General features: G+C 44.1%; 1 protein-coding gene across 31 annotated transcripts in view; it reads right to left on the minus strand.

The window, feature by feature from the left end:
* Window positions 1-1543: 1543 nt before the first annotated feature.
* Window positions 1544-27051, minus strand: part of PTPDC1 (protein tyrosine phosphatase domain containing 1) — a 71947-nt gene continuing 46439 nt past the window's right edge. For 6 of the 31 annotated variants that reach the window (XR_011497310.1, XR_011497312.1, XR_011497311.1 and 3 more), the window contains 8 exons: window positions 25508-25588; window positions 25168-25286; window positions 24013-24150; window positions 20125-21368; window positions 16952-17137; window positions 14874-14987; window positions 10880-12567; window positions 9591-10249 (listed from right to left, as the gene is read on the minus strand). Coding sequence is in view for 7 of the 31 variants with exons in the window: in XM_070495609.1 (XP_070351710.1) it covers window positions 12448-12567; window positions 14874-14987; window positions 16952-17137; window positions 20125-21368; window positions 24013-24150; window positions 25168-25286; window positions 25508-25588 (2002 nt within the window). In the remaining 24 variants the exon portion in view is untranslated. Of the gene's footprint in view, window positions 3889-4517; window positions 4708-5576; window positions 5705-6633; window positions 7298-9590; window positions 10250-10273; window positions 12568-14873; window positions 14988-16951; window positions 17138-20124; window positions 21369-24012; window positions 24151-25167; window positions 25287-25507; window positions 25589-27051 lie in introns of those variants that run through there. The other 25 variants (XR_011497313.1, XR_011497314.1, XR_011497306.1 and 22 more) reach the window with 18 other exon arrangements.

Genomic DNA, 27051 nt, shown 5'->3' on the forward strand with positions numbered 1-27051 from the left:
GGGTCAGACAGCCCCCCGCGGGCCCCCCGGTGAAGGAGGAGGAGTCTATCCTTCCTCCTCCTTGCCTCCTCCCAGGAGTTAGCAGAGCTCCTGCACAAGCCTCCTCGTCGGCCAGCCTCGCACAAAGGGACAGAGAAAAGTGATTTCTCCCGGGTGAAGGGAGGACCCCAAAGTAGAAGACAGGTCTCAGCTCCTGGAGCCGGTTCCTCAGGATATCTGTGGGTGCAAACAGCACACACAGCCATCCACCCGTCCATCACGGAACAGGGGCCCCGCCTCGGCCTGCTTGGGAAGGGCCGGCCTCCAGGACACAATTCTACATTTTAAGGAGAAAATATGCACGTGTTCCAGCCTTGCTGAAGGTCCCGGGCCTGGAGCCCACTGTGCGGCTGGGAGGGGGAGCAGAGGATCAGGCCCAGGGGCCCTATTGTCTCCGGCTCCACGTGGTCCTGAACCTCAGCACAGTTGTGGGACCCAGAAGGACTGGGATCAGACATTTCACCAGCCTTGGGGGGGAACTGGGGACTTGGGGTCAACACTGAGTTGATTTTAAAAAAGTAGAGAAATGTGGTCTTTCTGGTCCATGTTTAAAAAATTGGATATGAGGCTCTTTGAAATTTGGCACCAGAATGACCGCTGGCTTTATTTCTACCCCAGTCTCTCCTTACAGTCCAGGGACAGAGAAGGATTTGGCTTCCTCTGAACAAAAGGCCAGAAGTCCCTCCGCACATGACTTCTCTGTCCAGAATTCCCACCCTTCTGTGGTCCGCAGGCCAAGCCCAAGGATTCCCCCACCTTCCTCCCAAGGCCTCTGGCTCCGAGGGCGGCTCCATGGTACAGCCTGTCCTGCCTGGGCTGTGGTGTGCTCCCAGGGCCACCTGCCTCCTTAGTGGCAAGCCAGCTGTGCGCCCTGTGTCCCTCAGGCTGGGGAGTGGAGGTGCTCATTCAGGTGAGGACTGAATGAATGGCACAGGGGAAAGGATGTAGATGGTCTCGTCCTTAATTCGACTTTCTGCTCTGCGGCTCCCACACAGCACTTTGTGAAGGACCATTTCTCATTTGCCTGAAGTTTACTCTACACACGGGGTTTCTTCATGACTCACAGTCCCTGGGCGGCAGCCAGGGGGCTCTCTGTCAGAATTCCGGGGGTGACGACTTCTGGGCACACCAACAGCGCCAGTGCGGGAGGAGACAGGCTGAAGCCTTCTGAGGCTCTTTAATTAAATCGAGGTCTCTGTGCCTTCAAATTAGTCTGTGAAGCAGGCTGTCGAAATTTTTAATTGTTGAAAAAAATCATTATGTGCTATAACGGCTAGATCTCCTCTGAAACCTTTAAATATAGAAAGCAGGAAGACAAACATCTGCTAATAGAGGTTGTGCTCCGAATGGGCGGTGGCCAAAAAAATCATGTGTTAGTCAGAGTCTAGAAAAATAGTGTTTTACTTTTACCAAGTAATATTTAGAGAACTAAGGAGGGAATGTAAAACATCTGTTAAAAAGCAGATTTTTTCCTAACTCGGTCCTTCAGAAATTCTCAGGAAAAAACATTTTAAATAAGAAATAAATTTAAATTCATTTAAAGATATTTTATAATGTGAAAACAAAGCTTCTACTGTAAAAATATTACAGGTCAGAGAGAGAGGTTCTCTGAAGATTCAGAGTCAACAAACATCAGGGCCCAGTTGTGACATTTCTTTTTAACTTTAAAAAGCAACAGTGTATATGTGGGCATGTTTGTGTTATAAAGATTCAGATAATACAGTTAAAGCTCAAGTCTCCCTTGAACATAACAGCCCACCTCAATCCCCTCCCCAGAGAATGCTGGGGCCATTTTAACGTTCCTCCCTCCAAAATGGTCTTTTCCTCATTTGCGAATATATTTTTATTTTATTTAACAGCTTATTGGGGTTAAACTGACATACAATATTTAAGGTGTACAATTTGATAAGTTCTGACATGTATACACCCCTGAAGCCAATGCCACAATCAATATGGTGAACATGCCATCTCCCCAAAAGTATCCTTGCGCCCCTTTATGATCCTCCGTCCCCTCCCCGCCCACGCCCAGGCAACCACAGACCCGCTTTCTGTCACAAAAGGTTACTTTGCATTTCTAGAGTTTTATATAAATGGAATCATACAGTACGTACTCTTTCTCCATCTGGCTTCTTCTGCCCGGCACAATTAGGCTGAGTGTCATTCCTGCTGTTCTATCTAACAAGAGTTCACCCTTTTTATTGCTGCATAGTGTTCCACGTGCAGATACACCACAATTTCATTCTCCATTTACCTGTTTGTGGACATTTGGGCTGTTTCTAGTTTTTGGCTATTCCAAATAGAACTTCTGTGAACACTCACATACAAGTCTGTGTAGGGACATACACATTTTTTTCTCTTGGGTAAATGCCTAGGAGTGGAAAGACTGGATCACATAGTAGGTCCATGTTTAACTTTTTAAGGTATTGCCAAACTGTTTTCCAAAGTGTGTACCATTTCACATCCCCAGTAGCAGTTTTGAGAGTTCCCATTTCTTTGCAACCTCGCCAACACTTGCATTGTCCTCCAACTTTGTTCTTTTTCAAAGTTGTTTTGGCTGTTCTAGGTTCTCTGCCTTTCTATATGAATTTTAGAATCAGCTTATAAATTTCTACTAGTGTCCTTATAAGAGACACGCAGAGGACCAACAGAGAGGAGGAGAAGGCCACGTGAAGATGGAAGCAGAGATTGGAGCGATGTGGCCACAAGCCAAGAAACATCCTGGGACTGGAGCCCCCAGAAGCTGGAAGAGGCAGGAACTGTTCTCCCCTGGAGCCTTTAGAGGGAGTGCAGCCCTGCGATACCGTGATTTCAGACTTCTGGCCTCCAGAACTGTGAGAGAACAAGCTTCTGTTGTGAGCCACCAAGTTTGTGATCATTTGTTTTGGCGGCTCCAGGCAACTCACAAAACAGGTCTTTCACATTTTCTGTCAGATTTATGCCTTAGTATTTCATCTTTTTGATGCTCTGCTAAATGGCATTGTTTATTTCAGTTTCGGGTTGTTCATTGCTAGTGTAGAGAAATACAATTGATTTTTACCTACTCATACTGTATCCTCCCATTTTGCTAAACTCATTTATTAAGTTCTCGCAGCTTTTTTTCTGTGGATTCCGCCAGATTTTCTACCTAGATGAACATATCTGAGAATAAAAACGGTTTTACTTCCTGCTCTTGATGGCTTTCTTTCTTTTTCTGGCCTGACTGCACTGGCCACAACCCTCGGGACAGTGATGAATAGGAGTGGCAAGCTGGGTCTCTCTGATCCACTCCTGATCTTACGGGACAGCCTTTCATCATTACACGTGATGTCAGTTATTGGCTTCCTGTGGATGCCCCTCTGCAGGTCGAGGAAGTTCTGTTCTAGGATTCGTTTGCTGAGAGTTTTTATCAGGAATGGATGTTGGATTTCGGCAAATGCTTTTGCTATGTCTCTGAAGATGATCATAGCTTTTTCTTTTCCAAGTTGTTTGTATGGTGATTTTCTCAGGCATGAAGCGATTAGTCTGCAGCTGAGCTCTTGAGGGGCCCTCTGCAGACCTCTCGGCCCCCGGCTGTGCAGCTCCCTCCTGTGGTGCTCTGTCCAGCAGCTCGGAGCTGCCTGGTCTCTCCCAGCTCTCAGCTCCACGTCCTCAAGCAGGAAACTGCCGGGCTGTCTGAGTTCCCTCTCCATTGCCCCAGTCTGGAAACTCTCGAGGCAGTAAGCTGTGGCAAGGGTCACTGTCTTTTGGTGTGTGAGGTCTGGTTTCTTAAATACTGTCGGTGGTGGTGGTGCTGGTGGTGGTGGTAGTGGTGTGTGTGTGTTTGGTTGTTTCAGGAGGGAGGTAAATATAGTCCTTGTTACTCCATCTTAGCTGGAAGGGGAGGTCACATATAGAGTTTTAAGTAAGTCTTAAAAAAATAACATGTTGTACATATTGCTTTTCTTTTTTAAACTTCATATCACAGGAAATTTTGAAAGTATGCAAAAATAGAGACAGTAGGATAATGAATCCCCACATGCTCAACACCCACCTTTCACAATATTTATGGCCAATATTTCATCTACAATTCTGCCCTGATCTTAGAGGACCCTTTCTTTATTTTGCAAGCATTTATTTCTGGCACACTTTCATTATTTGTAGGGATGTGATTCTGCACTGAATCCATTAATCTTTTTTATTCTTTTAATCATTTTACATAGGACTTGACTCTGGGCTTCCATCGTTGCTCACATATGTGAGGGGCTCCCAGTGCCCTCCCAGCTTGACGGCTCTAGGGCTTCTTTCTCTGAGGTCTTTGAAAGGTGACGAAAAGAATGACCTCGTACCTCTGTTCCCCTCCCTGCTCTTGACTGACCTCCTCCTCCCTTTGCCCCTAATTCCTCCCTCCTCATCAAACGGAATTCTCCTCCTGCAGCGCATCCTTAGGGGGAGGTGTTCCTGGAAAAGAGCTTTGGGTTGTTAGTTCTGAGCACTGACAGAGGCCATACACTGTCAGATACCTGGGGGCTGCGACTCTTCCAGGGTGTCTGCAAGCTTCAAACTTTTCATTATAATTCTAAGATGTTATATGCATTTCTCACTCTCAGAGTGTGCAGTGGGATTGTCCAGAGGTTACAAGATGTGTAATAGTATAACGGATCGAATGCAGAAGCAGACATGAGAATCCAGCCATCTTCCATCAAGTCAAACCTTAAAGAGAGTTGCAAAAATTTAAAATAAGGCCACTCGTTAATTTTTTTGTTTGCAATATATAGTTATTTTTCACAAAGATATTTATGTTAACAAGAACTGAATGGATTTATGTTCTTTCAATATGAATTATTTTAGAAATTTGTCTTAATTTCTAATATTAATAGATACACTACACATAAGCAAAAGCTCTTTGAGGAACTTAAAGATTCTTACGATAACAAAGGGGCCCTGAGACAAACCAGTCACAATTGATGCATAGGAACCAGGGTTGCGTGTGCCTGTGTGTGTGTGCATGCATGTTCACATGTGTGTGTAGGAGCCAGTGTCACATGTGCATGGGTGGGCACGTGTGGAGAGTGTGTGCATGTGTGTGTGTCATATGTGTGTTTCAGTGCTTCGGCTGCGTGGCTGACTTTCTGTCTAGTAGTCTCTCAGAGGCTGAGAGTGGTGTGTTGGAACTCCCAGCCCTAACTGTGGCTCTGTCTGTTTCTCCTTCCAGCTCCATCAGGTTTTGCTTCATGAATTTGGAGGCCCTGGTGATTGGTGTGTACATATTCAGGACTATGTGTCCCTGGTGGGTTGATTCCTTTCTCATTATGTAATGTTTCTAGTAATTTCCTCTGTTTTAAAGTCTACTTTGTCTGACACTAATAGAGCCATTCCTGCTTTAAAAAAAGTTAATGCTTGCATGATGTATCTTTTCCCATCATTTTACTTTTAGCCTATCTATAACACTGCATTTTAGTGAGTTTCTTGTGGACAGCATTTATTCCTCAGACCACTTGATTTAAGGTAATTGATATGTCAGAGTGTAAGTCAGCCATTTCATTATTTGTGTTCTGCTTCTCATTCTGTTCTTTTCTTACTTTCCTGTGGGTCACTTGGACTGTTTTAAAATTCCACCTTGATGGATGAGAGTTTCTGAGCATGTTGCTTGCATGATGCCTTCAGTGCGGATAACTGTGCCTTGTCTGTTGACACTGATGTTTCACTGCTTTGAATGAAGTAGAGAAACATTATTTTGATCATGCCCCTACATACTCTGCTCCTTGTTTCTACATCTAATTGCCCTAGTATTTCTTCTGTCCACACTAGACACTATATCAGAGAAGGTTTTGCTTCAACCATTAGGTATGAGTTAATAGGTTTATGAGGACAGTCCATTATCCAGGCTCATTGCAGTGTCCTTTCTTCCTTTCTGAAGTTCCAAGCCTCGCCCTCTATCATTTGCTTTTGTCTGGAGAACTTCCTTTGGCTACTTTGTAACGAAGAGTCCCTGTTGGGGTGTGCCATGGGGACTGGGTGGGTATATCTGCTCAGTGCTGCTCACTCTGCCTCCTCCTTGCAGACCAGGGGATGGAGGGGGGGGTGGGAGGGGCAGTTCAGCACCCCAGTTCTCTCCCACCTCCTGCAGCATCTGTGGCCTCCAGGTGGTGTAAGCTCAGCTGCCCACTAGGCCCTGCTAATGTCAGGGGAGAGGAGGGTGGGGAGGCAGCATGCCAACTACAAAGGCTGCCACGTCCTGCCTTGCACTTCCTTGACACTTGACTGCCCGAAATTAAGGGAAGTGGAGTCACGACTAGCTTCCCCTTGCACCCTCCTAGTCTTGTCCATACTGGATGGATGTGGAGGCCCAGCTACCCATTGGGCCCCACTGACATGGGGATAGGGGTGGGCATAGGGGAGGGGCTGGACTGCTGACCAGGCCTGCTTTGCACCACTTCAGTTAGTCCCCTTGGTCCCTGGTGGGGGTGGGGGTGGGAGCTCAGCTCCCTCTGGGTCACTGACACCAGGGTGGCAAGGGCAGTAACTGGAGTGCAACCAGCCTGCCTCCATTGCCATAAGTCTTGTTGCTGCTCAGTGGGAGTGGGGTCTCAACTTGCTGACCCACCCTCCCACTACAGTGGGGGAACTGGAGCTCACCATCCTGCTTCTGCCAGGTGGGGATGGATATCTGCCCCCACTTGTCCAGTAACACCACGTGGTGGGAATCAGAGTCACCACCTGCTTCTACTGGGAGGACAGGACGGTGCAAGAGGCGGTGGTTCCCCGTTGATGTCTGGCTGGAGCAGGTGCTGTCAGAAGGGTCTTCTGGTGTCAGGATGCCCTTTTCCTGGTCCTGTTTCCTGGGGGACAGGTGTCCCTTGGAACTTTATTGTTGTGCCTGTTGACAGTCCCAGGTCAGAGCTTCCGCTGCGCCCTGTCTGCAGCGGGAGCATAAGGGACCTCAGGGGACCCCACAGTGGTGTCCCTTCAGCTCCCAGGCCCTTGGCTGCCCACCACCTTCTTTCCACCTGTTGGTCTTCTATGCTTGTGGTTTTGCTGTCATGTCCAGGGTTGTTTAGTTGTAAAATGAGGACCTGCAGGAAGGGTGCTCCTCCATCTCGGCCAGAGCTGAAGTCTGCATGGGGGCTCTTAACCTGGGAGTACAACGTCAGAGCTCCCCCCTCCTGTCCTCTATTCCCTCCCCTTTCTTATACTCACAGTTGTTGAGTCCCTTCCATGAGCCAGGCGTTACACTAGATATGGCAGGTCCATGGAGGAAAAGAAAGAAAAGCCAACAAACACAGCAGCACGTGTTCAAGTCCTACGAGAAACAGACATGCACATGAGCAAGCACGTGAGAGAAGAGGATACACAAATGGTGCCAAACACATAATAAGATAACACATCAGGACACTATCTCGTACCAACCAGGTCTGTGAAAATCAAGAACTCAGAAAGTATTAAGTGTTGACAAGGATGTGGAGCAATAAGAACTCTTTCCCCACTGCTGGGAGTGCAAATAGGTACAACCATATTTAGAAATATTGTCATTGCTGGGAAACTGGACATGTACATACCCTGAAGCCCGTACATTCCACTCTGAGCTACACAACCTAGAGAAACTTGCACGTGTGCACCCACGTGTTTATATTTATGTACAGATATCAACCATCCTAGTGTCCATCACAAGTCAAAGGATCAAAGGTGGTGAATCCACAGCAGTGAACACACAGGCACTACAGCATCACACATCAGCATGGGTAAATGTGAGGAGTGTGTGGAACAAAAAAAGGAAGTCACAGGAGAAGATGCATTGCATTCTCCAATTTATGTAAAGTTTAAAAACAGGAAAAACCAAGCAACATGGTGTTTGAGGTAAAACTACAGAGAAACATACCAGGTACAGTGGAAGCCCTGAGGAGGAGCTGGGACTTTTGTCTCCTCCTCTCAGTCAGCTTGCGCTGTGTAACAAATACCAGACTGTGGCTTTCCCACAGTTCTGGGGGCTGGAGGTCCAACATGAAGGTGTTGGCAAGGCTGGTCTCCCCTGAGGCCTCTCTCTTGGACTTGTAGACAGCTGTCTTTGCCCTGGGTCCTCACATGGTCTTTCCTTTATGTGTGTCTGTGTTCTCATCTCCTCTTATAAGCACACCAGTCACATTGGATTTGGGTCCACCCATATGACCTCATTTTAACTACCTCAGCAAAGACCCTATCTCCAAACACAATTACACTTTGAGGTGCGGGGGGTTAGGACTACAGCATATGAATTTTAGGAGGGCATAATTCAGCCCATAACACCTCCCTACCTCCTTGGTCTGTGGGGTAGGCAGGTAGTTGAATTTCATTACATTTAACAGAGTTAATTAGCACATATTCTGTTCCAAGGAATCAAAGCTGAGTTTTGAAGGACATTTGGAATTAGCCGAAGGATAAAGTGTTGAGAATTAGTTCTTTCATTATTGTTCAGAAAGAATGGAAGTGTGGGCTGAAGGAGGCAGCTGGGTGGCGGCCAACGCAGAACTCAACAAGGGTGCTGACGGAGGGAGAAGATGGCATGGACAAGTGACGTGGCGGATGCGGACACGCACTAGACTTGGCTCCTGACGGAGGGATGAATGACTGAGTAAGTGACTCCTGGGTGTCCTCAGCATCAGCAGAGGGCCAAGCACAGACAAGGCACAAACCTGTTGCTGAAAGAATCTAAGTTTCATAGTGGTCTCTTCCACTTGTATTAGAACTCTACTGTGAGCATACAGGATATTCTCAGAAAGTAACTGATCATCTAATCTAAACTTTGCTAAAATAATTCAGGAAATGTCACCTACAAGTCCCAGGAACATTAAATATTAGGTTGAACCATATGAAATGGCCAGTATTTCATCATTTTTGACCTGCAGAAACGGCCATTTCATATGGTTCAATCTAATTCAATGTCTGAGTAGTTTGTTCTATTTTTAAGAGAAAGAAAATGATAAAGCAATTCACTAATTCAAAACCAAGGAGTATTTACAGAGTATGATCAAATGGTCACCTGAGGAGGAACCAATTCCAAAATGTAGCTTCTTCCTAACAAGCAATCTTAAGAGTAAAACATCTTTTCATTTTAATCAAGAAAGCCAGGAGGCAAGGGCCCCACAGCCTTGTGTTGTGATATGAATTGCAGAGAATGTATGAAACTTTTATTTTCAGTGCAAAAGGTTTTATGATGTCTTATTGGGGCATTATTTTTAGTGACTGGATGTTTTAATTGATAGCTCAGAATGAAGGCTTGCCACAGCTCCACCGCCGAATGGCTCCATTGTGACTGCTCATAAATCAGTTTTATTGTCAGTGTTGGGCTGATCAGAGATCAGCTCATGCCTGAAAGCATAACTAAAAAATCATGCACTGCTGCCTAACAGGATTTGTAGAATTTTTCTCCTGCCGTTTTACCTGTAAACAATTTTCAACCACCTAGCATCGAGAAGAGCTCCTGTAGGTAAGGCACTAATCTTGGGCCACATTCATGAAAATAAAAAGCACTAAAGGGAATGTCATTCTTGACTTACTTGCACTGAAAAGATATCAATGCTTATTAATTTGGAACAACAACAACAACAAAGATCCCACTCTGTTTCTACAACACAGTGCCTCTGGACATTTTTTCAGACACCTAGAGAGCAGCCTGAAACAGCACCCAAGTATAGGAGTAGGCATTCTCCATTTAAGAGAAAATAGAGAAACTTTACCTCTACTGAAGTATGATATATGGTTATTCTTATGGAAACCAGAGCGATGAAAGCACATACTCTTTTTCAGACAAATCTGGGAAGCTGGCTGAAGCTGTGACTAAGCAGACCAGCACAGTATTTCTGACTTATGCATGTAGATCAAGCAACCTCTAAACCAGCAGCACCGCATCTTAGAGAGCACCAGCAAACTCTGAAATAGGAAAAACCAAGAGTGGCAAGAAACCATGCACTTCCTAAGAGTGATATGCTAGAGATCATATGATAGTAACAGAGCCAGCTCAACATTTTCCAGAGGACAAAAAACATGGGATATTTTCGCTGAAGTATGAACAATGTGATGCTCTATAATGCTGTGAGTAGTCTTCTGCCAAAAGGGCCTCCAAGTCCCCGACGGGGCGCTCAGTGCGGGGCAGCTCCACCTGGTTAGGAGCCCCACCGGCAGGCGGCTTCAGGAGGGAGGAGAGTGTGGTCCAGAGTCAGTCAGACTGGGATTCCTTCATCAGGCGAGTATGAATAATACTGCTCTCTCAGTCAGTCTGCTGAGAAGTAAAGTGAGACAACACATGTGCCCAGCCGTGGCAGTAAGTTCTGAACGTGTGCACTTGGCCCTTCCCACTTCTGTTGAGCCCAATTTTGCAACCCCGTGACCTCTTCCAGTAAGTGGATTTCTACCTCTGGGCTACAAAGAACTCCTCACCCATTTAAATATAGGAAAGCAGGAGTCTTGTTGGCCTGGAGATTTTCTCACCCCTTCCTCTTAGAGCTCTCCTGTCCTGGTACCCCTAGCTTGGTCATGTTGGATCAACAGAGCTGGCACTAACTAGAGTCTGGCTAGCTAACTACTCAGCCCAAAACTCAGTCTGCTCATCAGGAAAACTTAATCACAAAACTCCATTTTTCTCATCAGGATCTCAGAAGCACCAAGCTAAAGAAGCACAAGACGAGGGTTATGGGTTGTTCTTTCCACTTTTATTCAAATAAATACAATATTTGTATACAGCCTGATTAATTTCTCCCACTATCTCTATCCTCTAGTCTGAAAAGACTGTTTCAGATACACAGGCCAACAGCTACTTATCAAATGAGCCATGGTGGCACCTGCCCAGGTGAGAATGACTGAGACAAAGACTAACATCTTTTTGAGTAAAAAACATATTTTTGCAATGTACCTTTGGATAAAACATAATTATTTTCTCCTCTTCTTTCCCAGGTCAGGCACTTGAAAATGAGAAATTTCAGAAATGGGCAATCCAGTTCATCAAACTTCACTGGATTTTAGTTCCTAAGAAAATTCAAACAGTGTGGGAGAAAACGGTATTTAGGGTTTGCCACCAGAGTTAGTAAGACTGATGATAACTAGAATATATTTGATGTGCTAAAGCCTGATTTGGAAATGCAGGAGTTGGAGCAATTTCATTTTCTGTAAATTAGTCTTGCTTCCCCTGAAATTCTGTCTTTACAATTAAGTAGTAGGTTCTTTAGTTTGAAATAGGTTTAATATCACCTTTATTGGGAAAAACTATCCTCTCTGTGGCTTGGCCTCTGATACCCCCACATATTCATTTAGATAATGGGTATGGCTTCAATTGCTGACTGATAGTTTGGTCTACAAGGAACTAGCTTAGGCGGTTACTTCATATCTAAAGCTAGTAGGGTAAATGCAATCTATGTGGGTCAAATTCAACTTAAAAATCTTAATTCTTACAGTAAAAAAGCAGCCAAAGATAGGGCCCTGAGGCACTGGATCTAGGGAACGGCGGTTCTGGGAGGTGTGGGCCAGCGCTCGCGCTATCACACCGTCAGCAGGGACAGCTGCCTCTGGAGAGTGGCTGCAGTGCCGGAGACAGTGGGGCTGCACAGAGCCTGTCCCTGCGAGACTAACCTTTCTGTGGAGTCCTGCTTCAGTTCAGGGTAGCTTCCCACACCGCCTGCCACTGACTCTGCTTTCTCTGTGAGGATGCTATTTGGCTGTGCGGCCGCCCATGGGAGTGGGAATAAGGCTTGATGTGTTGAGAACCCCTCCTGCCTCCTGTGACAGCAGGGTTGGCAAGGTCGTCTGGAGGCCTGATAGAGAACAAGTCTACTTCCTACAAGTGAAAAATCCCAACCACCTCCAGTCAATGCTTTAACGTAAAACTAAATCACTCTGAAAAATAATACACTTTGAAACATTTTGCCATATTTATAAAAGAAAAGAAAAAACCAAAAAAATTTCAAAAATTTTTAAAAACCTTTTAAAAATGTTGTATCAACAGCCTTCTTATTAACAAATATAAAACACTTTAAGACACTAGGTGACTTCCTTAGGCCATGTGTCAGGGGGATGGATATACAGTGAAGGTTTATTACTAAAGTTATCTGTTTGGTAAAAACTCTAGGAAGAGGTCCATCAACAAAATAACTGTTTTGGAAAGAAGCATTACAACTTTCTCCAAAATGTCAAAAAGAATAAAGATGTAAACACCACATACTTAAAATATTAATACAACAATATTAATTCAGTTAAATAAATAAGAGAAAGTGGCACCAACTTTATAACACAAAAATGTAATTCAAGGATATTTTAAAATAAATAATTCCTCTAAACAGGAACAAGCATTCTTAGCACAAACCAAGAGCATCTGAAATAAAGTGCTATGAGACGAAGCAGCACCACACGTCAACCTGTTCACCTATGCACAAAAATGCCGCCTGGATCTTCAGGTCTGAAACCTTTCACCACAAGGGAAAGTCAGCTTCACGAAACATTGGGCTTAGGGTTGTCTTTAGCCATTTTTCTTTTTTCTTCCAGTGTGTGCTTAAATATTTCCTTCAGGGTGTTGTAAACTATAGGTCCACTTTCAGAATCAAAATTAACCTGGTGACAAAGAAAATTTATATTCAGGACACTGTTAGAAGGATTTTAACCAGTTTCTATTTTGAGAGAAAAGAAAGGGGGTAAAGAAAAAAGTATGACTTATAAACAAAATTATACATATAAAAAGTACACACAATATATTTCACACATTAATTTTAATTGAAAGATTCTATTAGAATTGCCAGTCATGTCAATACCAAACTTACGAATGAAAACTAAAAAAATTAAATCTAGTGCCTGGATACGTAGTACACTCATATACACCATCATGAAGCAAGTCAAGAGTGATGTGAGGTGAGTTTTAATCCAGACACTAATCACTGATGGTGTGAGAGAAAGGTCTCCTTAAGAAAACAGCACACACCTGCTCTAAGTGTTGCACTAAGACCCCTGAGGCGACCTGAACAGGAAGCCTGACTCTCTACTTGCCAGCTAGGTAGCCTCAGGTCACACCTAACCTCCCTGTAAGAGAGGTCACGCTACTACCCACCTTAGGATTTCTGTGAGTACTAAGCACGACAGCATGTTTGGCACAGATCAAAACCTCCATAAAGCCAGTGTCCTTGCCCATGGTGGGAAGGCACCATGTATACATATTTTGATTGTCTGCCCAAGTTCCTCATACTGCAGGGTCAGGAGTGATAGCAGGACAGAGAACCAGAGCAATCACTACACCTCCCCAAAGTCCCATCCCCAAAGAAATGTGTGACTCCTTAGGAAAGGATCAGGATCATTTGGCCAGGGACCCCCTCCTCCTGGAGCAGAGGGAGGGAAGAGTCTGAGATTTCACCCTGCTCACACACTAACAAGTTCGTCTGCCAGCTTCGTGGACACTGGCAGGAGACAGGAGACTGCTGAACTAGAAACAAACAACTTTATGACTGAAGGCAGCATATGCTTCATAATCACACAGGTTCCCTTGCCCTCTACATTCCAGGGGTCTGAGACTGAGGGGCACAGGTGGAGGCTGCACAAGCAAGGGGTCTGCATCCTAGCTGAGGAACCCCAAGCTTAGGCAATCCCAATGTTTGATGAGGGGGCTGCAGCAAGCCAGCTAAGCTCAGGCCTGAAGGGAAACATGACCTTTATTACAGTGGAAGCAGACACTGCACAGACTTCCTTGAAGAGCTAGCCCGGACCAAGGACTGTCAGGGCCTCTACCCATAAGATTATGCACAAGGGGAGAGACCCAGGAACTGTACCCTAACATTCTTATAGACAGGTTTGGAACAACTGGTATTTCTAACTGTTCATCAGTATCCCCCAAAAGGCCAAAAGAAGTTGTAAAGAATTCCTACTGCTTTCAGAAAGAATATTAAGGACTTTTTTTCAATTAGATTCAGAAATTTAATTTTATCTTAGCCATTATATTGCCTATCCTATCTACAAAAACTTACTAACATTAATAATGGTTTGAATTGTTTACTTTGTTAAACATCAAACCATAACCCTCCCCACATGGCAGGCAGCCTCTCAGTCCATGAAAATGCTAACACAGATGTAAAGGATCACTTGATTGGGTTTGAGCCGCTGACTCTGGAAACTGTCAGAAGAGACTGGGAGGGTGCAGAGCGGGTTAGTGCCATAAAGCTCCAGACGAGGAACAAGAAAACCAGCAAGGAGGACGTCATTTTGGAAAGAGAGGAGGGGGGAGGAAATTGGTGAATGAGTACAAATAATAATTGCTATTACCATTAAAGTTTATCACAGGTGCTATCACTGAAAAGCTGAGTTCTTTGTTTAATGACATTTTCATATCACACATGAGAGATACCAAATACGTTAGCTGAAGGTGTGAGGGGAACGCTTCTCTTGGTGTGAACCTGGCTTTTTTCTTCAGAAAGATTGCTGCAAGCCAAAAGGATATGCAGAGAAAGGATACTTTTTGCTTAGGATTTGCCAACCAGGACACAGAGCCGAATCGTCAGCGCTGGATGTTGAATTCTCAATAGACAGTTTCTTGTTTAGACCCAGGATAGAAGTGGCTCAACAAGAAGACTCTCTGACGCCTACTAGGCACATGATTTAAAAATACTTTCTCAACACTCAACTGTTTCTCTATAAAAGCTCTTTGTTCCAATGTTCTCCTTCAAAATCCCACAGTTCAGCTTTTTCTAATATGACTGTTAGGAAACTGATATTTCTTTGGCCAAAAGTCTGCAACTACTTTCAAGAAATGTCAAACACATATTTCCATCAAGAGGAAACACAGCTCAAGTTTTATTTTACAGGAGGTTGGTGGCCTGTGGACTGTCGTTTACAAAGACTATGCTGACTGCAGTCTGAAGGGGGAAGAGTGGACCCACCTTAGTGAAAGCTTTGATGGCTCGGGCAAGGATGGCCTCCTCCACGTCCACAGGAATCGTCTGCAGGCTCACTATGCAGCACAACACGCAAAGTATAGTCTGCTGCTGACCCTGCTTTTGTAGAAATCAAAATCAAACAAGTTGTTTGAAAAAATGCCTCAAGGAATAAACTCAAAGCAACTCCAGAGCCAGGGACTGGTTTGCAACCAAATGCTCACAACCTCAGACACTGAGCCATCTACAAAGGCTCGACTAGAGTCTCCTGTGACGTGTCAGTACAGTCTGAAAGGCTTTCACGAGATCAAATCAAAGCTGTTTAGTTATTACAAGAAGTACAACTGAATCTGAAGATAAGAGCAATTTCAAACCAAATGTCTTCCTTACAGTGAACTAAAGAGACAAGCCACTCTTGTTGTTTTCAGACATAACTGTTTCAGTCAGCTAGTAGATGCTGACATGGCACGGCAAGACGTGGACTGGTCAGCGGGGCACCCAGCACTCAGTACCTGCGTGCCCTACCTGTTGCAGACGCCATGGAGGGAGAAGGGGTGGAAAGAGAGATAGCACAGCTCTCCAGGAAGATGCTGGAACTTAAGGGGGGAGGCCCCTAAGGAATGTGTCCCCAACTTGACTCCTGGGGTTGTTCACTTTAGACAAGCAAAGGGGAAACTCTACCAGTGGAGCAACATGCCACTACTTTCATTTCTGGAAAGCTACTGTAAGGATATAATCTGAAAAGCAGACAGACCTGCAAGCACAAATGATCATTACAGTGATGCCTATTGAAGTAAAAAGTAAAAACCCCAAAATAATGTAAAGTTCCTACACATAAGGGTGAGAGTGAATGATGATGAAACAGGACGATGTGACAGAAAGTGCACAAGCTTTGTGCCAGAGCCAGCTGAATCTGAATCCTGCTCTGATACATGCTGTGCACCTTGGGGAAGTTGCTTCACTTTCCCTTTTCTGTAAAACGAGGCCTCGACCTCTCCGGGCTATGGAGATGAACAAAGGTGAAAATGGAATTTATGACCTAGCAAGGGCCTGGGCCCACTGCCACCCAACAAAGGTTAGCCATCTCCCTTACATCCCTCCTTTTCCTCTCTGTAATTTAATTCCCGAGAATACAGCCTAAGAAAAGGACTCTAGACGCAGGAAAAACCTGATCTTTAAAGACGTGCATCACACAACTGAGCATGTGTCTGTGCGTGCCTGTCTATATGTGTCTCTGTGTGTGTGCGTGCATGTGTCTGTGTGTGTAGTAGTCATAGATGAACTGGAAACAACGAGATGTTTACACTGCAGCACAGTAGGTAACTAGAGTAGATTATGAGATAACACTATTTCATAAAACAAAACAAAGCCTATTTTTAAATGAAAACAATATCTCTATATGGTTAAAAATAAATTGTATACAAGGATCTACAATGAAAAGTCTGCTTCCCTTCCTAGATCCGTTGTCTCCTACTATTGTTCCCTAAAGGAACAATATTTTTTCTTCTATATTTTATACATATATAAATTATATACATAAATGTACATATGACACATGTGCCTTTTTAAGAAATACAAATGAGTGCATATTCCAACCCATCCCATACTTCTCACATTATATGTCCATAGTAAATAAGTAGAAACAAATACTTGAAAGTGAAAAAGTGGTTAGTTATGACATATCCCCATGGTAGAGCATTACCCACCCATTAAAGTTAACATTTATGAAAAACTTACAGTAAACATAGAAAAATACCTATGTTATAATTTTGAGCAACAATGAAGCATAAAATTGTATGTGAAATGATTTTTACCAAGTTAACTTATCTACTAAGATTGAAAGAAAAGACTTGAAAACGTTTAAAGTGGCTCTCCTTGGATTATGGGTATTTTCCCTTTTTATTTTTGTATTTTCTAAATGTTTATACTGGGTCTGCATTTCTTCTCTTACCTTGGAAAAACTTAAATTAGACCCAGATATGGGATTCTGTATGAATTCTCTTTTTTATAATGGATTTTTTAGTGTGTGAAACTTGTGCTGAAGGTCTTAGTTAACTTCATCAACTGTCCAACAGCTACTTTACCTTCTCTAACAGAAATAGCGCTTCTGCAGCGTCTGCACGCCTGTCAGCCAGCATGTCCACGTCCTCTTTGGTTATCACAGGCTCTTTCAGCTGCTCCACCCAAGACCACATCAAACTGCACAGGATGAAAGGATCCCTTTCGCCACATATTCTTTCCCAAGCTCCGTCTCGGGAATTTAGTTCTTTCTAGAAAGAAAGGAAGAAAGAAAAAGAGGGAAGAGAGAGGAGAGCAGAGCAGAAAAAGAGATGAGAAGAGAGGAGAGGGAGGGAGACAGAGGTACAGAGAGGGGGAGAGGGAGGCAGGCACCATTTGACATTTGATGACCCTTAGGCTGTCCAGGAGAGTGAGTCTCAGGCTCTGGGTGAGGAACGGGACCCCTCCCAGTGCCCCCCACTTCCAGGCGGCACACTGGCCTAAGACCCTGAACTTCTCTAAGCCTCAGTTTCCGTCTGCGAGGTGCGACCCTGCCCACAGGCACTGGGCTGACTGGCTGAGAGGTCTGTTAAAGCTCCTGGTGCACAGAAGGGCTTAGTTAACCCAGGTTCTCCACCTCACTGAGAAACCACAGGAACAGTCCAGGAAGAGGGAGCCTTCCTTTTCAGGCTCCTTGGAACAAAACAGAAATATTTATTACAATGAGGCAGAATGGTAGATGAAAAAACATAACTAAGAGAACATTTGCAAATTAACCTGGGATAAGGAAAAGCTTCTGACCGAAACTTCAAAATGTGCCCCCAAAAAAGTGCTTTAACATTGGTAAACATGGTATATGTAGTTCTTTCAAATTCCTTTTTAGAATCCTATGCAGAATTTAACAAATAACAAAGTCCTGCATCCTGAAATCTGATAGGATGAAAGAACTAGGAAGTCTTGCCAATACTCCAAACGCCTGGACATAATTTAAGCAGATTCTAAAACTTCAGAGAGAGCAGGGGAAGAGTGGGACAAAAATTTTAATTTCTGACAGGGTTCAGATTTACGGTAGTAAATAAAATATATGTTTGCAATAGTAATAAGCATAATAATTGCTACCATTCATTCATTCACCCATCCAATATTTACAGAATATTTACAATATGACAGGAACCAGAATTCACGACTTCTCTCTGGTTCTTAAAGCCACCCACCAGAGAGGCCCAATAACCTGCCCAGAGCCCGATGCAAGAAGAGGGTAAAAGCAGCATTCTCACCCAGTTCTGCTCTACCCCAGTCTGTGATGTTTCTGCCATGCCACCAGGGTCCTCTCTATTAAGTCATAAATAAGCTAATACTTTCAGTTGTGTAAAGTCCTCTGTATCCCACTGATCATGTACAGAGCAGAATAGTTTTTATTCAATTATATGTAGCTAATGAGAAGATAAGCTGGGCAGAAAGGACACAATTCAAGGACCCTCTTAGTAAAATGACTATCGCATCATGATGTTTTCTGACACCAGTGGGGTTAGGAAAGGTAGGGATGATGGGAAGGATTAAACACACGAGCTGTATCCTGGCTCTGCTGCATTTGGACCGTGTGACCATGAGCATGTTACTTGACCGCTGTGACCCTTAGTTTCTCCATCTGTGATACTTAATTCACAAAGACTGTAAAGATTAACAAAGATGCTGTAACTAATATTCATCTGCCTCAGAGGATTACTGTGCAAGTCACATGAAGTAATAGATGTGAAGGGGCCTCGTACAGGCAAAGGTGGCATTATGCTATTCAGATCATGTTCATTTTACTCTTTCCAGAATCCAACTGATTTGTTTTATTGCTGAAAGGCCCCTAGTAAAATCTAGGAAAGAAAAAAAGGGCAAATCCATGCAAATGAAAGGGTTGTGTTCACCTCTAGAGAATGCTTTTGGATGTGTTACTCACTGAAACAGTCTGGCCCACGTGGGGCTGAGCCAAGGGGGGCTGCGAGCTAGGGCGCCTGAAACCGGAGGCCCTACTGCTCACTAAGGTGGCTCACGGCGAGGCAAGGGAAGACCTGCTGCCTGGAAGGCTTGTTTAGTTTGGAGCAGGAAGTAAAGAAAACACTTCATGTTGGAAGAAAGCAATACATATAACTACCTGTTAAGCAAATAGTTTAGAACTGCCTACGGTTCTGACGGAGAAAGCGTGTGTGGGAGTGCCCTCCTCCTGTCACCCAGCTGTTAGCAGGTGGGAGGCTCCACGCTCGGTTTTCCCACTTCTGCATCTGGAAGGTTCTGGCCCTCTTAGAAAGTGTACATGCCTTGCTTAACTAATGGTAGAATCCAGAAGAGCAGCTATGCAAATAATCTGTAGTAGATTACGGGCCAACAAGCCAAGATTTCAGTGAGCCAGGCCTCACTCACTCCCCAGGTCAGTGCCACACGTGGGCAGTTTACCCGCGTCGGATAACTAGGTGTATAAGGCCTGCCTCTTCTCTAGACCAGCTGCTCACTCAGGGCAGAGTGCGTGGCCGATTTAAGATTGACTTTTTAGTGAAAGTACAACACAAAAAGGGGTTAAAATTTGAAATTTCACATTCTAATGAAGATAAAAGCCAAGAAATGGACCGCAAAGACCCCATTCTCAGGTAAAACTAACAGCGCAAACGTGCTCTGGGGTCACTCCTGTTTGTGTTCCCGGACCCCAGAGGTGCCACACTGGGTGGACTGGGAAGGCTGCACGAGGGATGCGGAGCAGGGGCATCTGTTGCAAGTCCCTCTGGCCTCACTCAACACTTGGGTTGATGAACTTTGGAAAAGAGCTTCGTCTGATTTCATTTATGTCTCCTGGTCAGTGGTTCTCAAAGTGTGGCTCCCTGCCAGGCCTCAGGTTAGAGATACTTCAAGGTCTGTTCTAGAGCTGTCTGCTGTGGGCTGTCCATCCGTCTGTCAGTCCCACAAACCAGCAAGAAAGAAGGAAGCTACAGACATCAATCAACGTCAATGGCTCACTCAGTCAAGCACCCTGCTAAATGCTAGCACTAAGTGCTTTCTTTCACATGGAGACTAGAAGGAACCCACAGGACAGCTCTGTGTCTGTCGTTTCTATGACAGCAGGCTCGTATTATGGGGGAGAAACCTGAAGTTCAAAAGTTAAGTATTACACAAACATGTTTTCAAATTCCTATAACAAATGAATCTGGGGAAACATATTACGTTTTTGCTCTGACATAGATATTTCCCACACATATATAATGAAAGGAAATACAAATACCTGCCACATTTCTACCTTCCTTTTCACTTCCTCCTTTTCTGCAAACTCATTTAAATTTGCCAGGGCTTTGGCCACCAGTATTCTCCTTGCTTCAACACTCAGTTCAGACTGCAAAGCCGTGTGTGGAGCGACTTCAGACAGATCCTTGCTGTCCTGGGGTTTGGGTCCAGTCGAGGCCCGTACTTTGGGACTGGAGCCACAGCCCACAGGGCCGCAGTGAGTCTCACCATCTTGGCAGCAAGCACCCTGACCGTCACATCTGCAGTGGGGCACTTGGTGGGGAGAGCGGCATAGCTCCTTAGGGATGTTTGCAAAGTTGGGGGAAACTGGCTCCCCAGGGCTGTGTGAACCTGAAATGCCCCCAGAGAAGGTTCTGCTCCGCTGTACTTCCTTCGGAATATTCTTCCTATGGAAAACTGGGGACCCGTCATCTTTGAGTCCTTCCAGGCCTCCAAATTTAGTCTGATTCCAGAAAGAAAAGGTATTGCGGACCAGTGCTTCCTTATTTAAATCTAGTTGTGGAGTCTGCGGGGAGTGACAATGGCTTATGGGCTTCTGCTGCCTGGGGTTATGGCAAGGCAAGACCTGGGCAGGCACTGTCCACGGAGTCCCTCCTTGCTCCAGAAGTGACTCAGCTCTCTTTAAATCCGAGTCACTGTAGCTGAGCTGCCTTTTCAGACGAGTCAGGGGCTGAAGGCACTCGACTTTCCGCCTCTTCCAAAGAGGGTCAAACTCTTGTTCACTGGAAAGAATCACCTCCTGATTCTCAAAATTGGCTGTCACTGCAGTGGGGGTGAGAGAGTCTGAGGCATCACTGTTGTGCCTCAGTAACTCTTTATCCAGCTGCATTGTAACCATCGCAGAAACAGTCTTTTCAATTTCGGCAGAGAGGCTGGGGACCTCTGCCACTTCTTCGGTCACCACTGGCCTGTTCTCAGCTAAGTCCAGCAGCAATTTGCAAACAATGTGGATAATTTTTGGCACGTGTTTCAGGAGTCGTGCCTCATAACCATGAAGCAGGTGCCGCTGGCGAATTAGATACTGTGCTAAGGTGACAGCATGTGCTTTGGGGTCACAGCAAGAGAATACATTGCGAAGAGGAATCAGAAACTGAGTAAATTCCCTTACACATAGTAGCTGTCCTCGAGTTTGTATGGAATTGGGTCGCTTTGCCCGAACAAATATAATTGCTTGGTCGGCAGTCATTCTTGTTGCAAAAACTAAGTAACATGCTATTAAAACACCTAAACAGTGAAGAAGAGAAAATTGCTATGAGAAAAGCTTACATGTTTATTTATTTATACTCTTTGAGTATTTTAAATTTGAATATGTATTAGGAAACCATATAAATACAGGGACATTTTAAGGACAATTATAACTTTTTAAATTTTGTATGGTGTTTATCTATTTACTAGTCTATATGGCACCTATCCGCTTGACTGAGAAGCCTCAGATACGTCTGTAGCCTGGGGCAAGTACAGACACTGTCACGGTGAAGCTGAGTAAGTATGGAGGAGGAGGCATGATGGAGTGTGGGTAAGGGGGGGGTGAGTGAGTGTGATGAAAGGGGGAATCACAGAGTGTGGAATGAGGGAGATGACAGTGTGAGTGTGGATTGAGGGGGGATGAGTGAGTGTGGAGTGAGGAGGGATGACAAGTGAGGGAAGAAGACTGAGTGAGTGTGGAGTGAGGGTGATGACTGAGTGAGGAGGGATGAGTGAGTGTAGAGTGAGGAGGGATGACTGAGTGTGGAGTGAGGGGCGATGAGTGAGTGAGTGTGGAATGAGGACGGATGAGTGAGTGAGTGTGGAGTGGGGGGGATGAGTGAGTGAGTGTGGAGTGAGGAGGGATGACTGAGTGTGGAGTGAGGAGGGATGAGTGAGTGAGTGTGGAGTGAGGAGGGATGACTGAGTGTGGAGTGAGGAGGGATGAGTGAGTGAGTGTGGAGTGAGGAGGGATGACTGAGTGTGGAGTGAGGGGGGATGAGTGAGTGGAGTGAGGGGGGATGACTGAGTCAGGAGGGATGAGTGAGTGAGTGTGGAGTGAGGGGGGATGACTGAGTGTGGAGTGAGGGGGGATGAGTGAGTGGAGTGAGGGGGGATGACTGAGTCAGGAGGGATGAGTGAGTGAGTGTGGAGTGAGGGGGGATGACTGAGTGTGGAGTGAGGAGGGGTGAGTGAGTGTGGAGTGAGGGGGGATGACTGAGTCAGGAGGGATGAGTGACTGTGGAGTGAGGAAGGATGAGTGAGTGAGTGTGGAGTGAGGAGGGATGAGTGACTGAGTGTAGAGTGAAGGGGGATGAGTGAGTGAGTGTGGAGTGAGGGGGGATGAGTGAGTGAGTGTGGAGTGAGGGGGGATGAGTGAGTGAGTGTGGAGTGAGGGGGGATGAGTGAGGGAGTGGGGGGGATGAGTCAGTGTGGAGTGAGGGGGGATGACTGAATGAACTGATGATCCAGTGGGTTTTTCCTCCTTATGCCCAACTCCAACATAGAAGAAAGTAAATCCTCCTTCTCTCTACTCTCAACAGCTCTTAAAAATTTCCATTCAATCAATCTATACACCTTTCTTGGAACTTCCCACCCCTGCCATCTTTGCCTTCAATTGTTGGCACATTCCAGTCTGGCATTCTTCCCACTTGGGCATTTTCTTCTTTAGAGATTATTCACATTCACAACCTGGTTTTTTCCCTCACAATTCTTCTTCCATACTTGTTTCTACACCAATACATGTTTTTCTTCAAACCGTGATATAACTCTATTTTTCTATTAGCACTTAATAGTAAGGAAAACAGCCTTAAGAGTGTAAACATTATGTAGTCTTGTTAATTAATATCAAATTAAAATGAATAATAGAGGCAATAATTAATCAATTAATGCAAATATAACAGTTAATTAAGATCAAAGTAAAAGGCAAATAAAAAGACATCCGTGTGATTCACCAAGTTTGCGAACCTCATTACACATGAAAATCAGAACCTCCAAAAATTGCATGTTTTCCCAGTACGTGGTAGGCTTCAACATATCTTTTTCACTAGGACATGCAGGTCTTTAGTGTAAGTATGAAACATCTGCAGAGCTATTGTGAGGAACTGCCAGGAATGGTGAGATTTTGGCTTGACCCTAAGAGCTGATGATCTCAAGCAGAACTGACTCCTGTCCTGAAGATGCTCCTGAGTAGGTGGGAGACTCCGTGGCAGGTACACAGGCAGACAACAGACAGAGTCGAGCTCAGGTGTCTGGCTGGACCAGATGAAAACGAAGATTCCAACCCTATGGAATCTATTTTCATCCAATAAGACTGAGACTCTGCTGCATTTTTAAGTAAAATCATTGATTTTTATATAGAATTCTAGGCACAGATAGACACTCCTTCACAAACAAAATCCTTACAGCCATGGATTTAAATCTTGGCTCTGCCACTTACCCAACGTAGCAAATTACTTAACCTCCTTTAAAACTCACGTTGTTGCTGAAGACTTAAAAAGGTAGTAGATGGAAAATGCTTAGAACATAGCAAGTGAGACAATGCTTGCTATTTTCATTATTATTTTGATTAAGGAAAACTACATTTTTTAAAGACACTATGTATTAAAGTCTTGATTTTTTTCCTTTAAAGAAGAAAATCAGAGTGATCATTTAGCTAGCTGTGGAAACTCACCTGTTATCTAAATATGATGAGTTTTCAACCCTAAGTCATTCAAAAATACTCACAAATATTTGGTAACTGAAATTATCTAAGATACTTCAAAAATCTTTTATTAACTTCTTCCATTTGATTCCAAAGCTTTGATAGGATTCTGAAAAATATTTATCCTCTAGAATTAGGAAATATTATTCCTTACATATTTAAATACGCTACAAGACAATAAAACCACCTCCTAGAATTTACCTGTTCGACCAAGCCCTGCGTGACAATGGACAGCTACTTTTCCTTCTTGTAAGGCAAACGTCATCACCTTCACCATATCTAAGATGGTGGTAAGGGATGCTACACCATAATCTTTCCACCCGAAATTGTAGAAATAAACTGGACAATGAAAAAGAGAAAAAGAAAAAAAATCAACATACAGGAAAAATACTTGCAAACACCTGAAGAAAGTTAGTGAATTCACGAAAAGTATAAAGATGTAAGGCACGCAGATCTCAATGTTTGTGTAGGCCTAAAATAACTGGCTTTCTACATTTTCAGTAAGTTTACCGTTAGCAGTTTTTAACGAAGTACACTCAATATTACTTAAGACATTTCCTGCTAAAACTCAGACAGAAAGAATTAAGGAAAAGCAGGATTGCAAATTAATAAAGCTAATGATCTATACCAAAATTACTCAGCTATGGAGGGAAAGCATGCAATCTTGTTTAAGCATGGAAATGTGTCTAAATGAATAATAAACAGTATAAGGTGGTACAGACAGATTTTCCACCTAATGGGAAAAAAAAGGTAGACACAAAGTTTTTAAAAACAAGTTCCAAAAATGGCACAGGTTGATCCTTTCCAGCCTGGTGTGAATGACACACACTTGGTGGATTCCTCCCAAAGCTCCTGCGACCGAGGAAGTTCTGGGATTGTCACATAAAGAATCCCTCATCCTACCCAGGGGCAGAACTGTGCAGCAATACAAGCATGAGTGAGTTCTGGGTTCCAACCCTGCTGTCATGTTTGAGCTGTGTGATCTTAGGCAAGTCAGAACTCACTAAGCCAGCGTGGCCTCATGTGTTAAGCAGAAACAACAACTACTATGTTACATGATTGCTTTAAGGATTAAATAAGACGACAGGTCTGGCATACTGTAATTAACACAGGCATTATTTCCACAAGGTCTCCTCCGAAGAACCCTCCCACAAAAAAAGAAATCCTGTACTTTCCACAGCAATACCAAAGAAGAATGGCAGCATTGCTAAAAGTCAAAGTTAGCTCATCTTCACTTTTAGGAGCCCTACTACTATGCAGGAGGCATTTATTTCCACCACGTTTTTAACCTAAGAGCTGAGCAAAGTCTGAGTGCTGTCCTTGGTAACTCACAGAGAGGAGGATGGAAGGACTTACTGCCGGCCTCCATGAAAGCCTCAGGAAGGTACGTGAAGCCACTCTCCTGTTCCAGAGGGTTCCCACAGCTGGCATGCTCGCCAGGGCGCTGCAGGTTGATGATTGTTTTTATGCCACGTCTTAAAGGAAAGAGAAAAAAAATTAGTCACATTGGGAGATAGTGTTTTAAAAAATTAACCCTTTTTTGACATCAATAAACATTACTAATTTCCCTCAAAACTTTAATTTCTTATTTGAAATAGGCTCTTTGCTGCCCATTGTTACAATGAAAGCACTTTTCCATTTGAAGTCAAAAGCACTGGAAGAGAAAACACGAGGGGATTATTACAGCGGCACTTACGTCCGGAACTGCTCGATGATGCAGTACCTCTTGAGGAGCTCTGTGGACGGGCGAGCCATGGCCAGGATTTTATCAGTGACCCTACAGAGGGAGGAGGGACTGGTAAGACGCACAAAGCCCAGAACATCGCAGCTCTAAGGACTGAGAGAGAGAGCAAGCCCCTACTTATTCTATGATTTCAACAACTCTACAAGGTAAGAATCTTTTTAGACAAATCTGGCTTCAATTTTGCATCACAATTAGGTCTCTAAGAAACCCAAGCTTCTTAAATCCCTGGAAAAAATTCCAGGACATAAAGTATTTATGAACTCTGGCATAGCTTTTTCAAAGACTCTCATGAGATTCTACTGGACATGGAGAAACCTCAGCTGCTAGCAAAGGTAACAATTTGGGTTAGTTATCCAATGTTCCTGACCAAATGAGGAGGGCCAGTGGGGAGGCAGCCTTAGTTACCCTACTTTCTGCACCTGCCACCTAGTGTGCTAAGTGGGGGTAATAACGTCTGCCTTGCAGGGTTGGTGTGGGAATTCAATATGACGTGGATATAAAATCTTGAATATAAATCATGGCATGTGGTTAATAAATGCTGAGTTATTGTAATTTAGCAAAAAATATGGGCTTTGGAGTCAGTCGGGCCTGGTTCCAAATGCTGGATTTTCTACTTTCTGGCTGTGTAGTAAATTACTTAGTCTCTCTGGACTTCAATTCCTTCATCAATAAAATGACATTAACAATGCCTGCTTCACAAGAATTTTACAAAGATGAGATAATAATTTGAAAGTGTCTAGCATAGTGCCTGGCTAGCAGCCAAATGGATGTTTACTGAGTATATAAATGGACAGCGGCCTAATAAAAGGCTGTCACTCTTATTAGGACTCTGGGCTCTGGATTGAATTTCTTGCCAGTGCGTGGTAAAAGATACATCAGGTGGTCTACCAGACGTTGTGGGTCACATGAACCTGAGAGGAATATCAGAGACATTAGATGAGCAGGGCAGGATCCAGAATGATATCACCCTCCTCCCCTGGGTAATGTCTGAATACCCCCCAAAGGTTTGGTACCCCCCAAAATGTAATAGTACTTAGTATAAGATGAGGAGAGATAAAACATGAAAGCAGCAGAGGTGAAAAAGACTCAGATGGTTTGGTCAATAACTAAAAATATAACCGTAACCTTAAGCTGCATGATTAGTAATTTACTTGTCCTGACCACACGTCAGGAATACTGTTTGCTTTTTCACAATACTCTTTAACAGAGATAGTGATGGACCAGAATATGATCTGTGGAGAACAACAGTGACAGTGGACCCCCAACTGTATCACTACACACGCACCCAGCAAATCCAATACGAAAACGCACAGGGTGCAAGTTAGATAAGCTGGTCGACAAACATCGAATTAGTAAATGGATTCTTGCTGTATAAAATGATTCACTACCAGAGTTCTTTACCTCCTAGTGTGTTTAAAATGTGATTTGGTTTATTTATCAGAATTCTTCAAACACCACTATATCAAAAAAAGTATACTTGCCCATTTACCATTACT

Source organism: Equus asinus, chromosome 23 (assembly GCF_041296235.1).
Source record: "Equus asinus isolate D_3611 breed Donkey chromosome 23, EquAss-T2T_v2, whole genome shotgun sequence".
In the NCBI taxonomy this organism is placed as follows: Eukaryota; Metazoa; Chordata; class Mammalia; order Perissodactyla; family Equidae; genus Equus; species Equus asinus.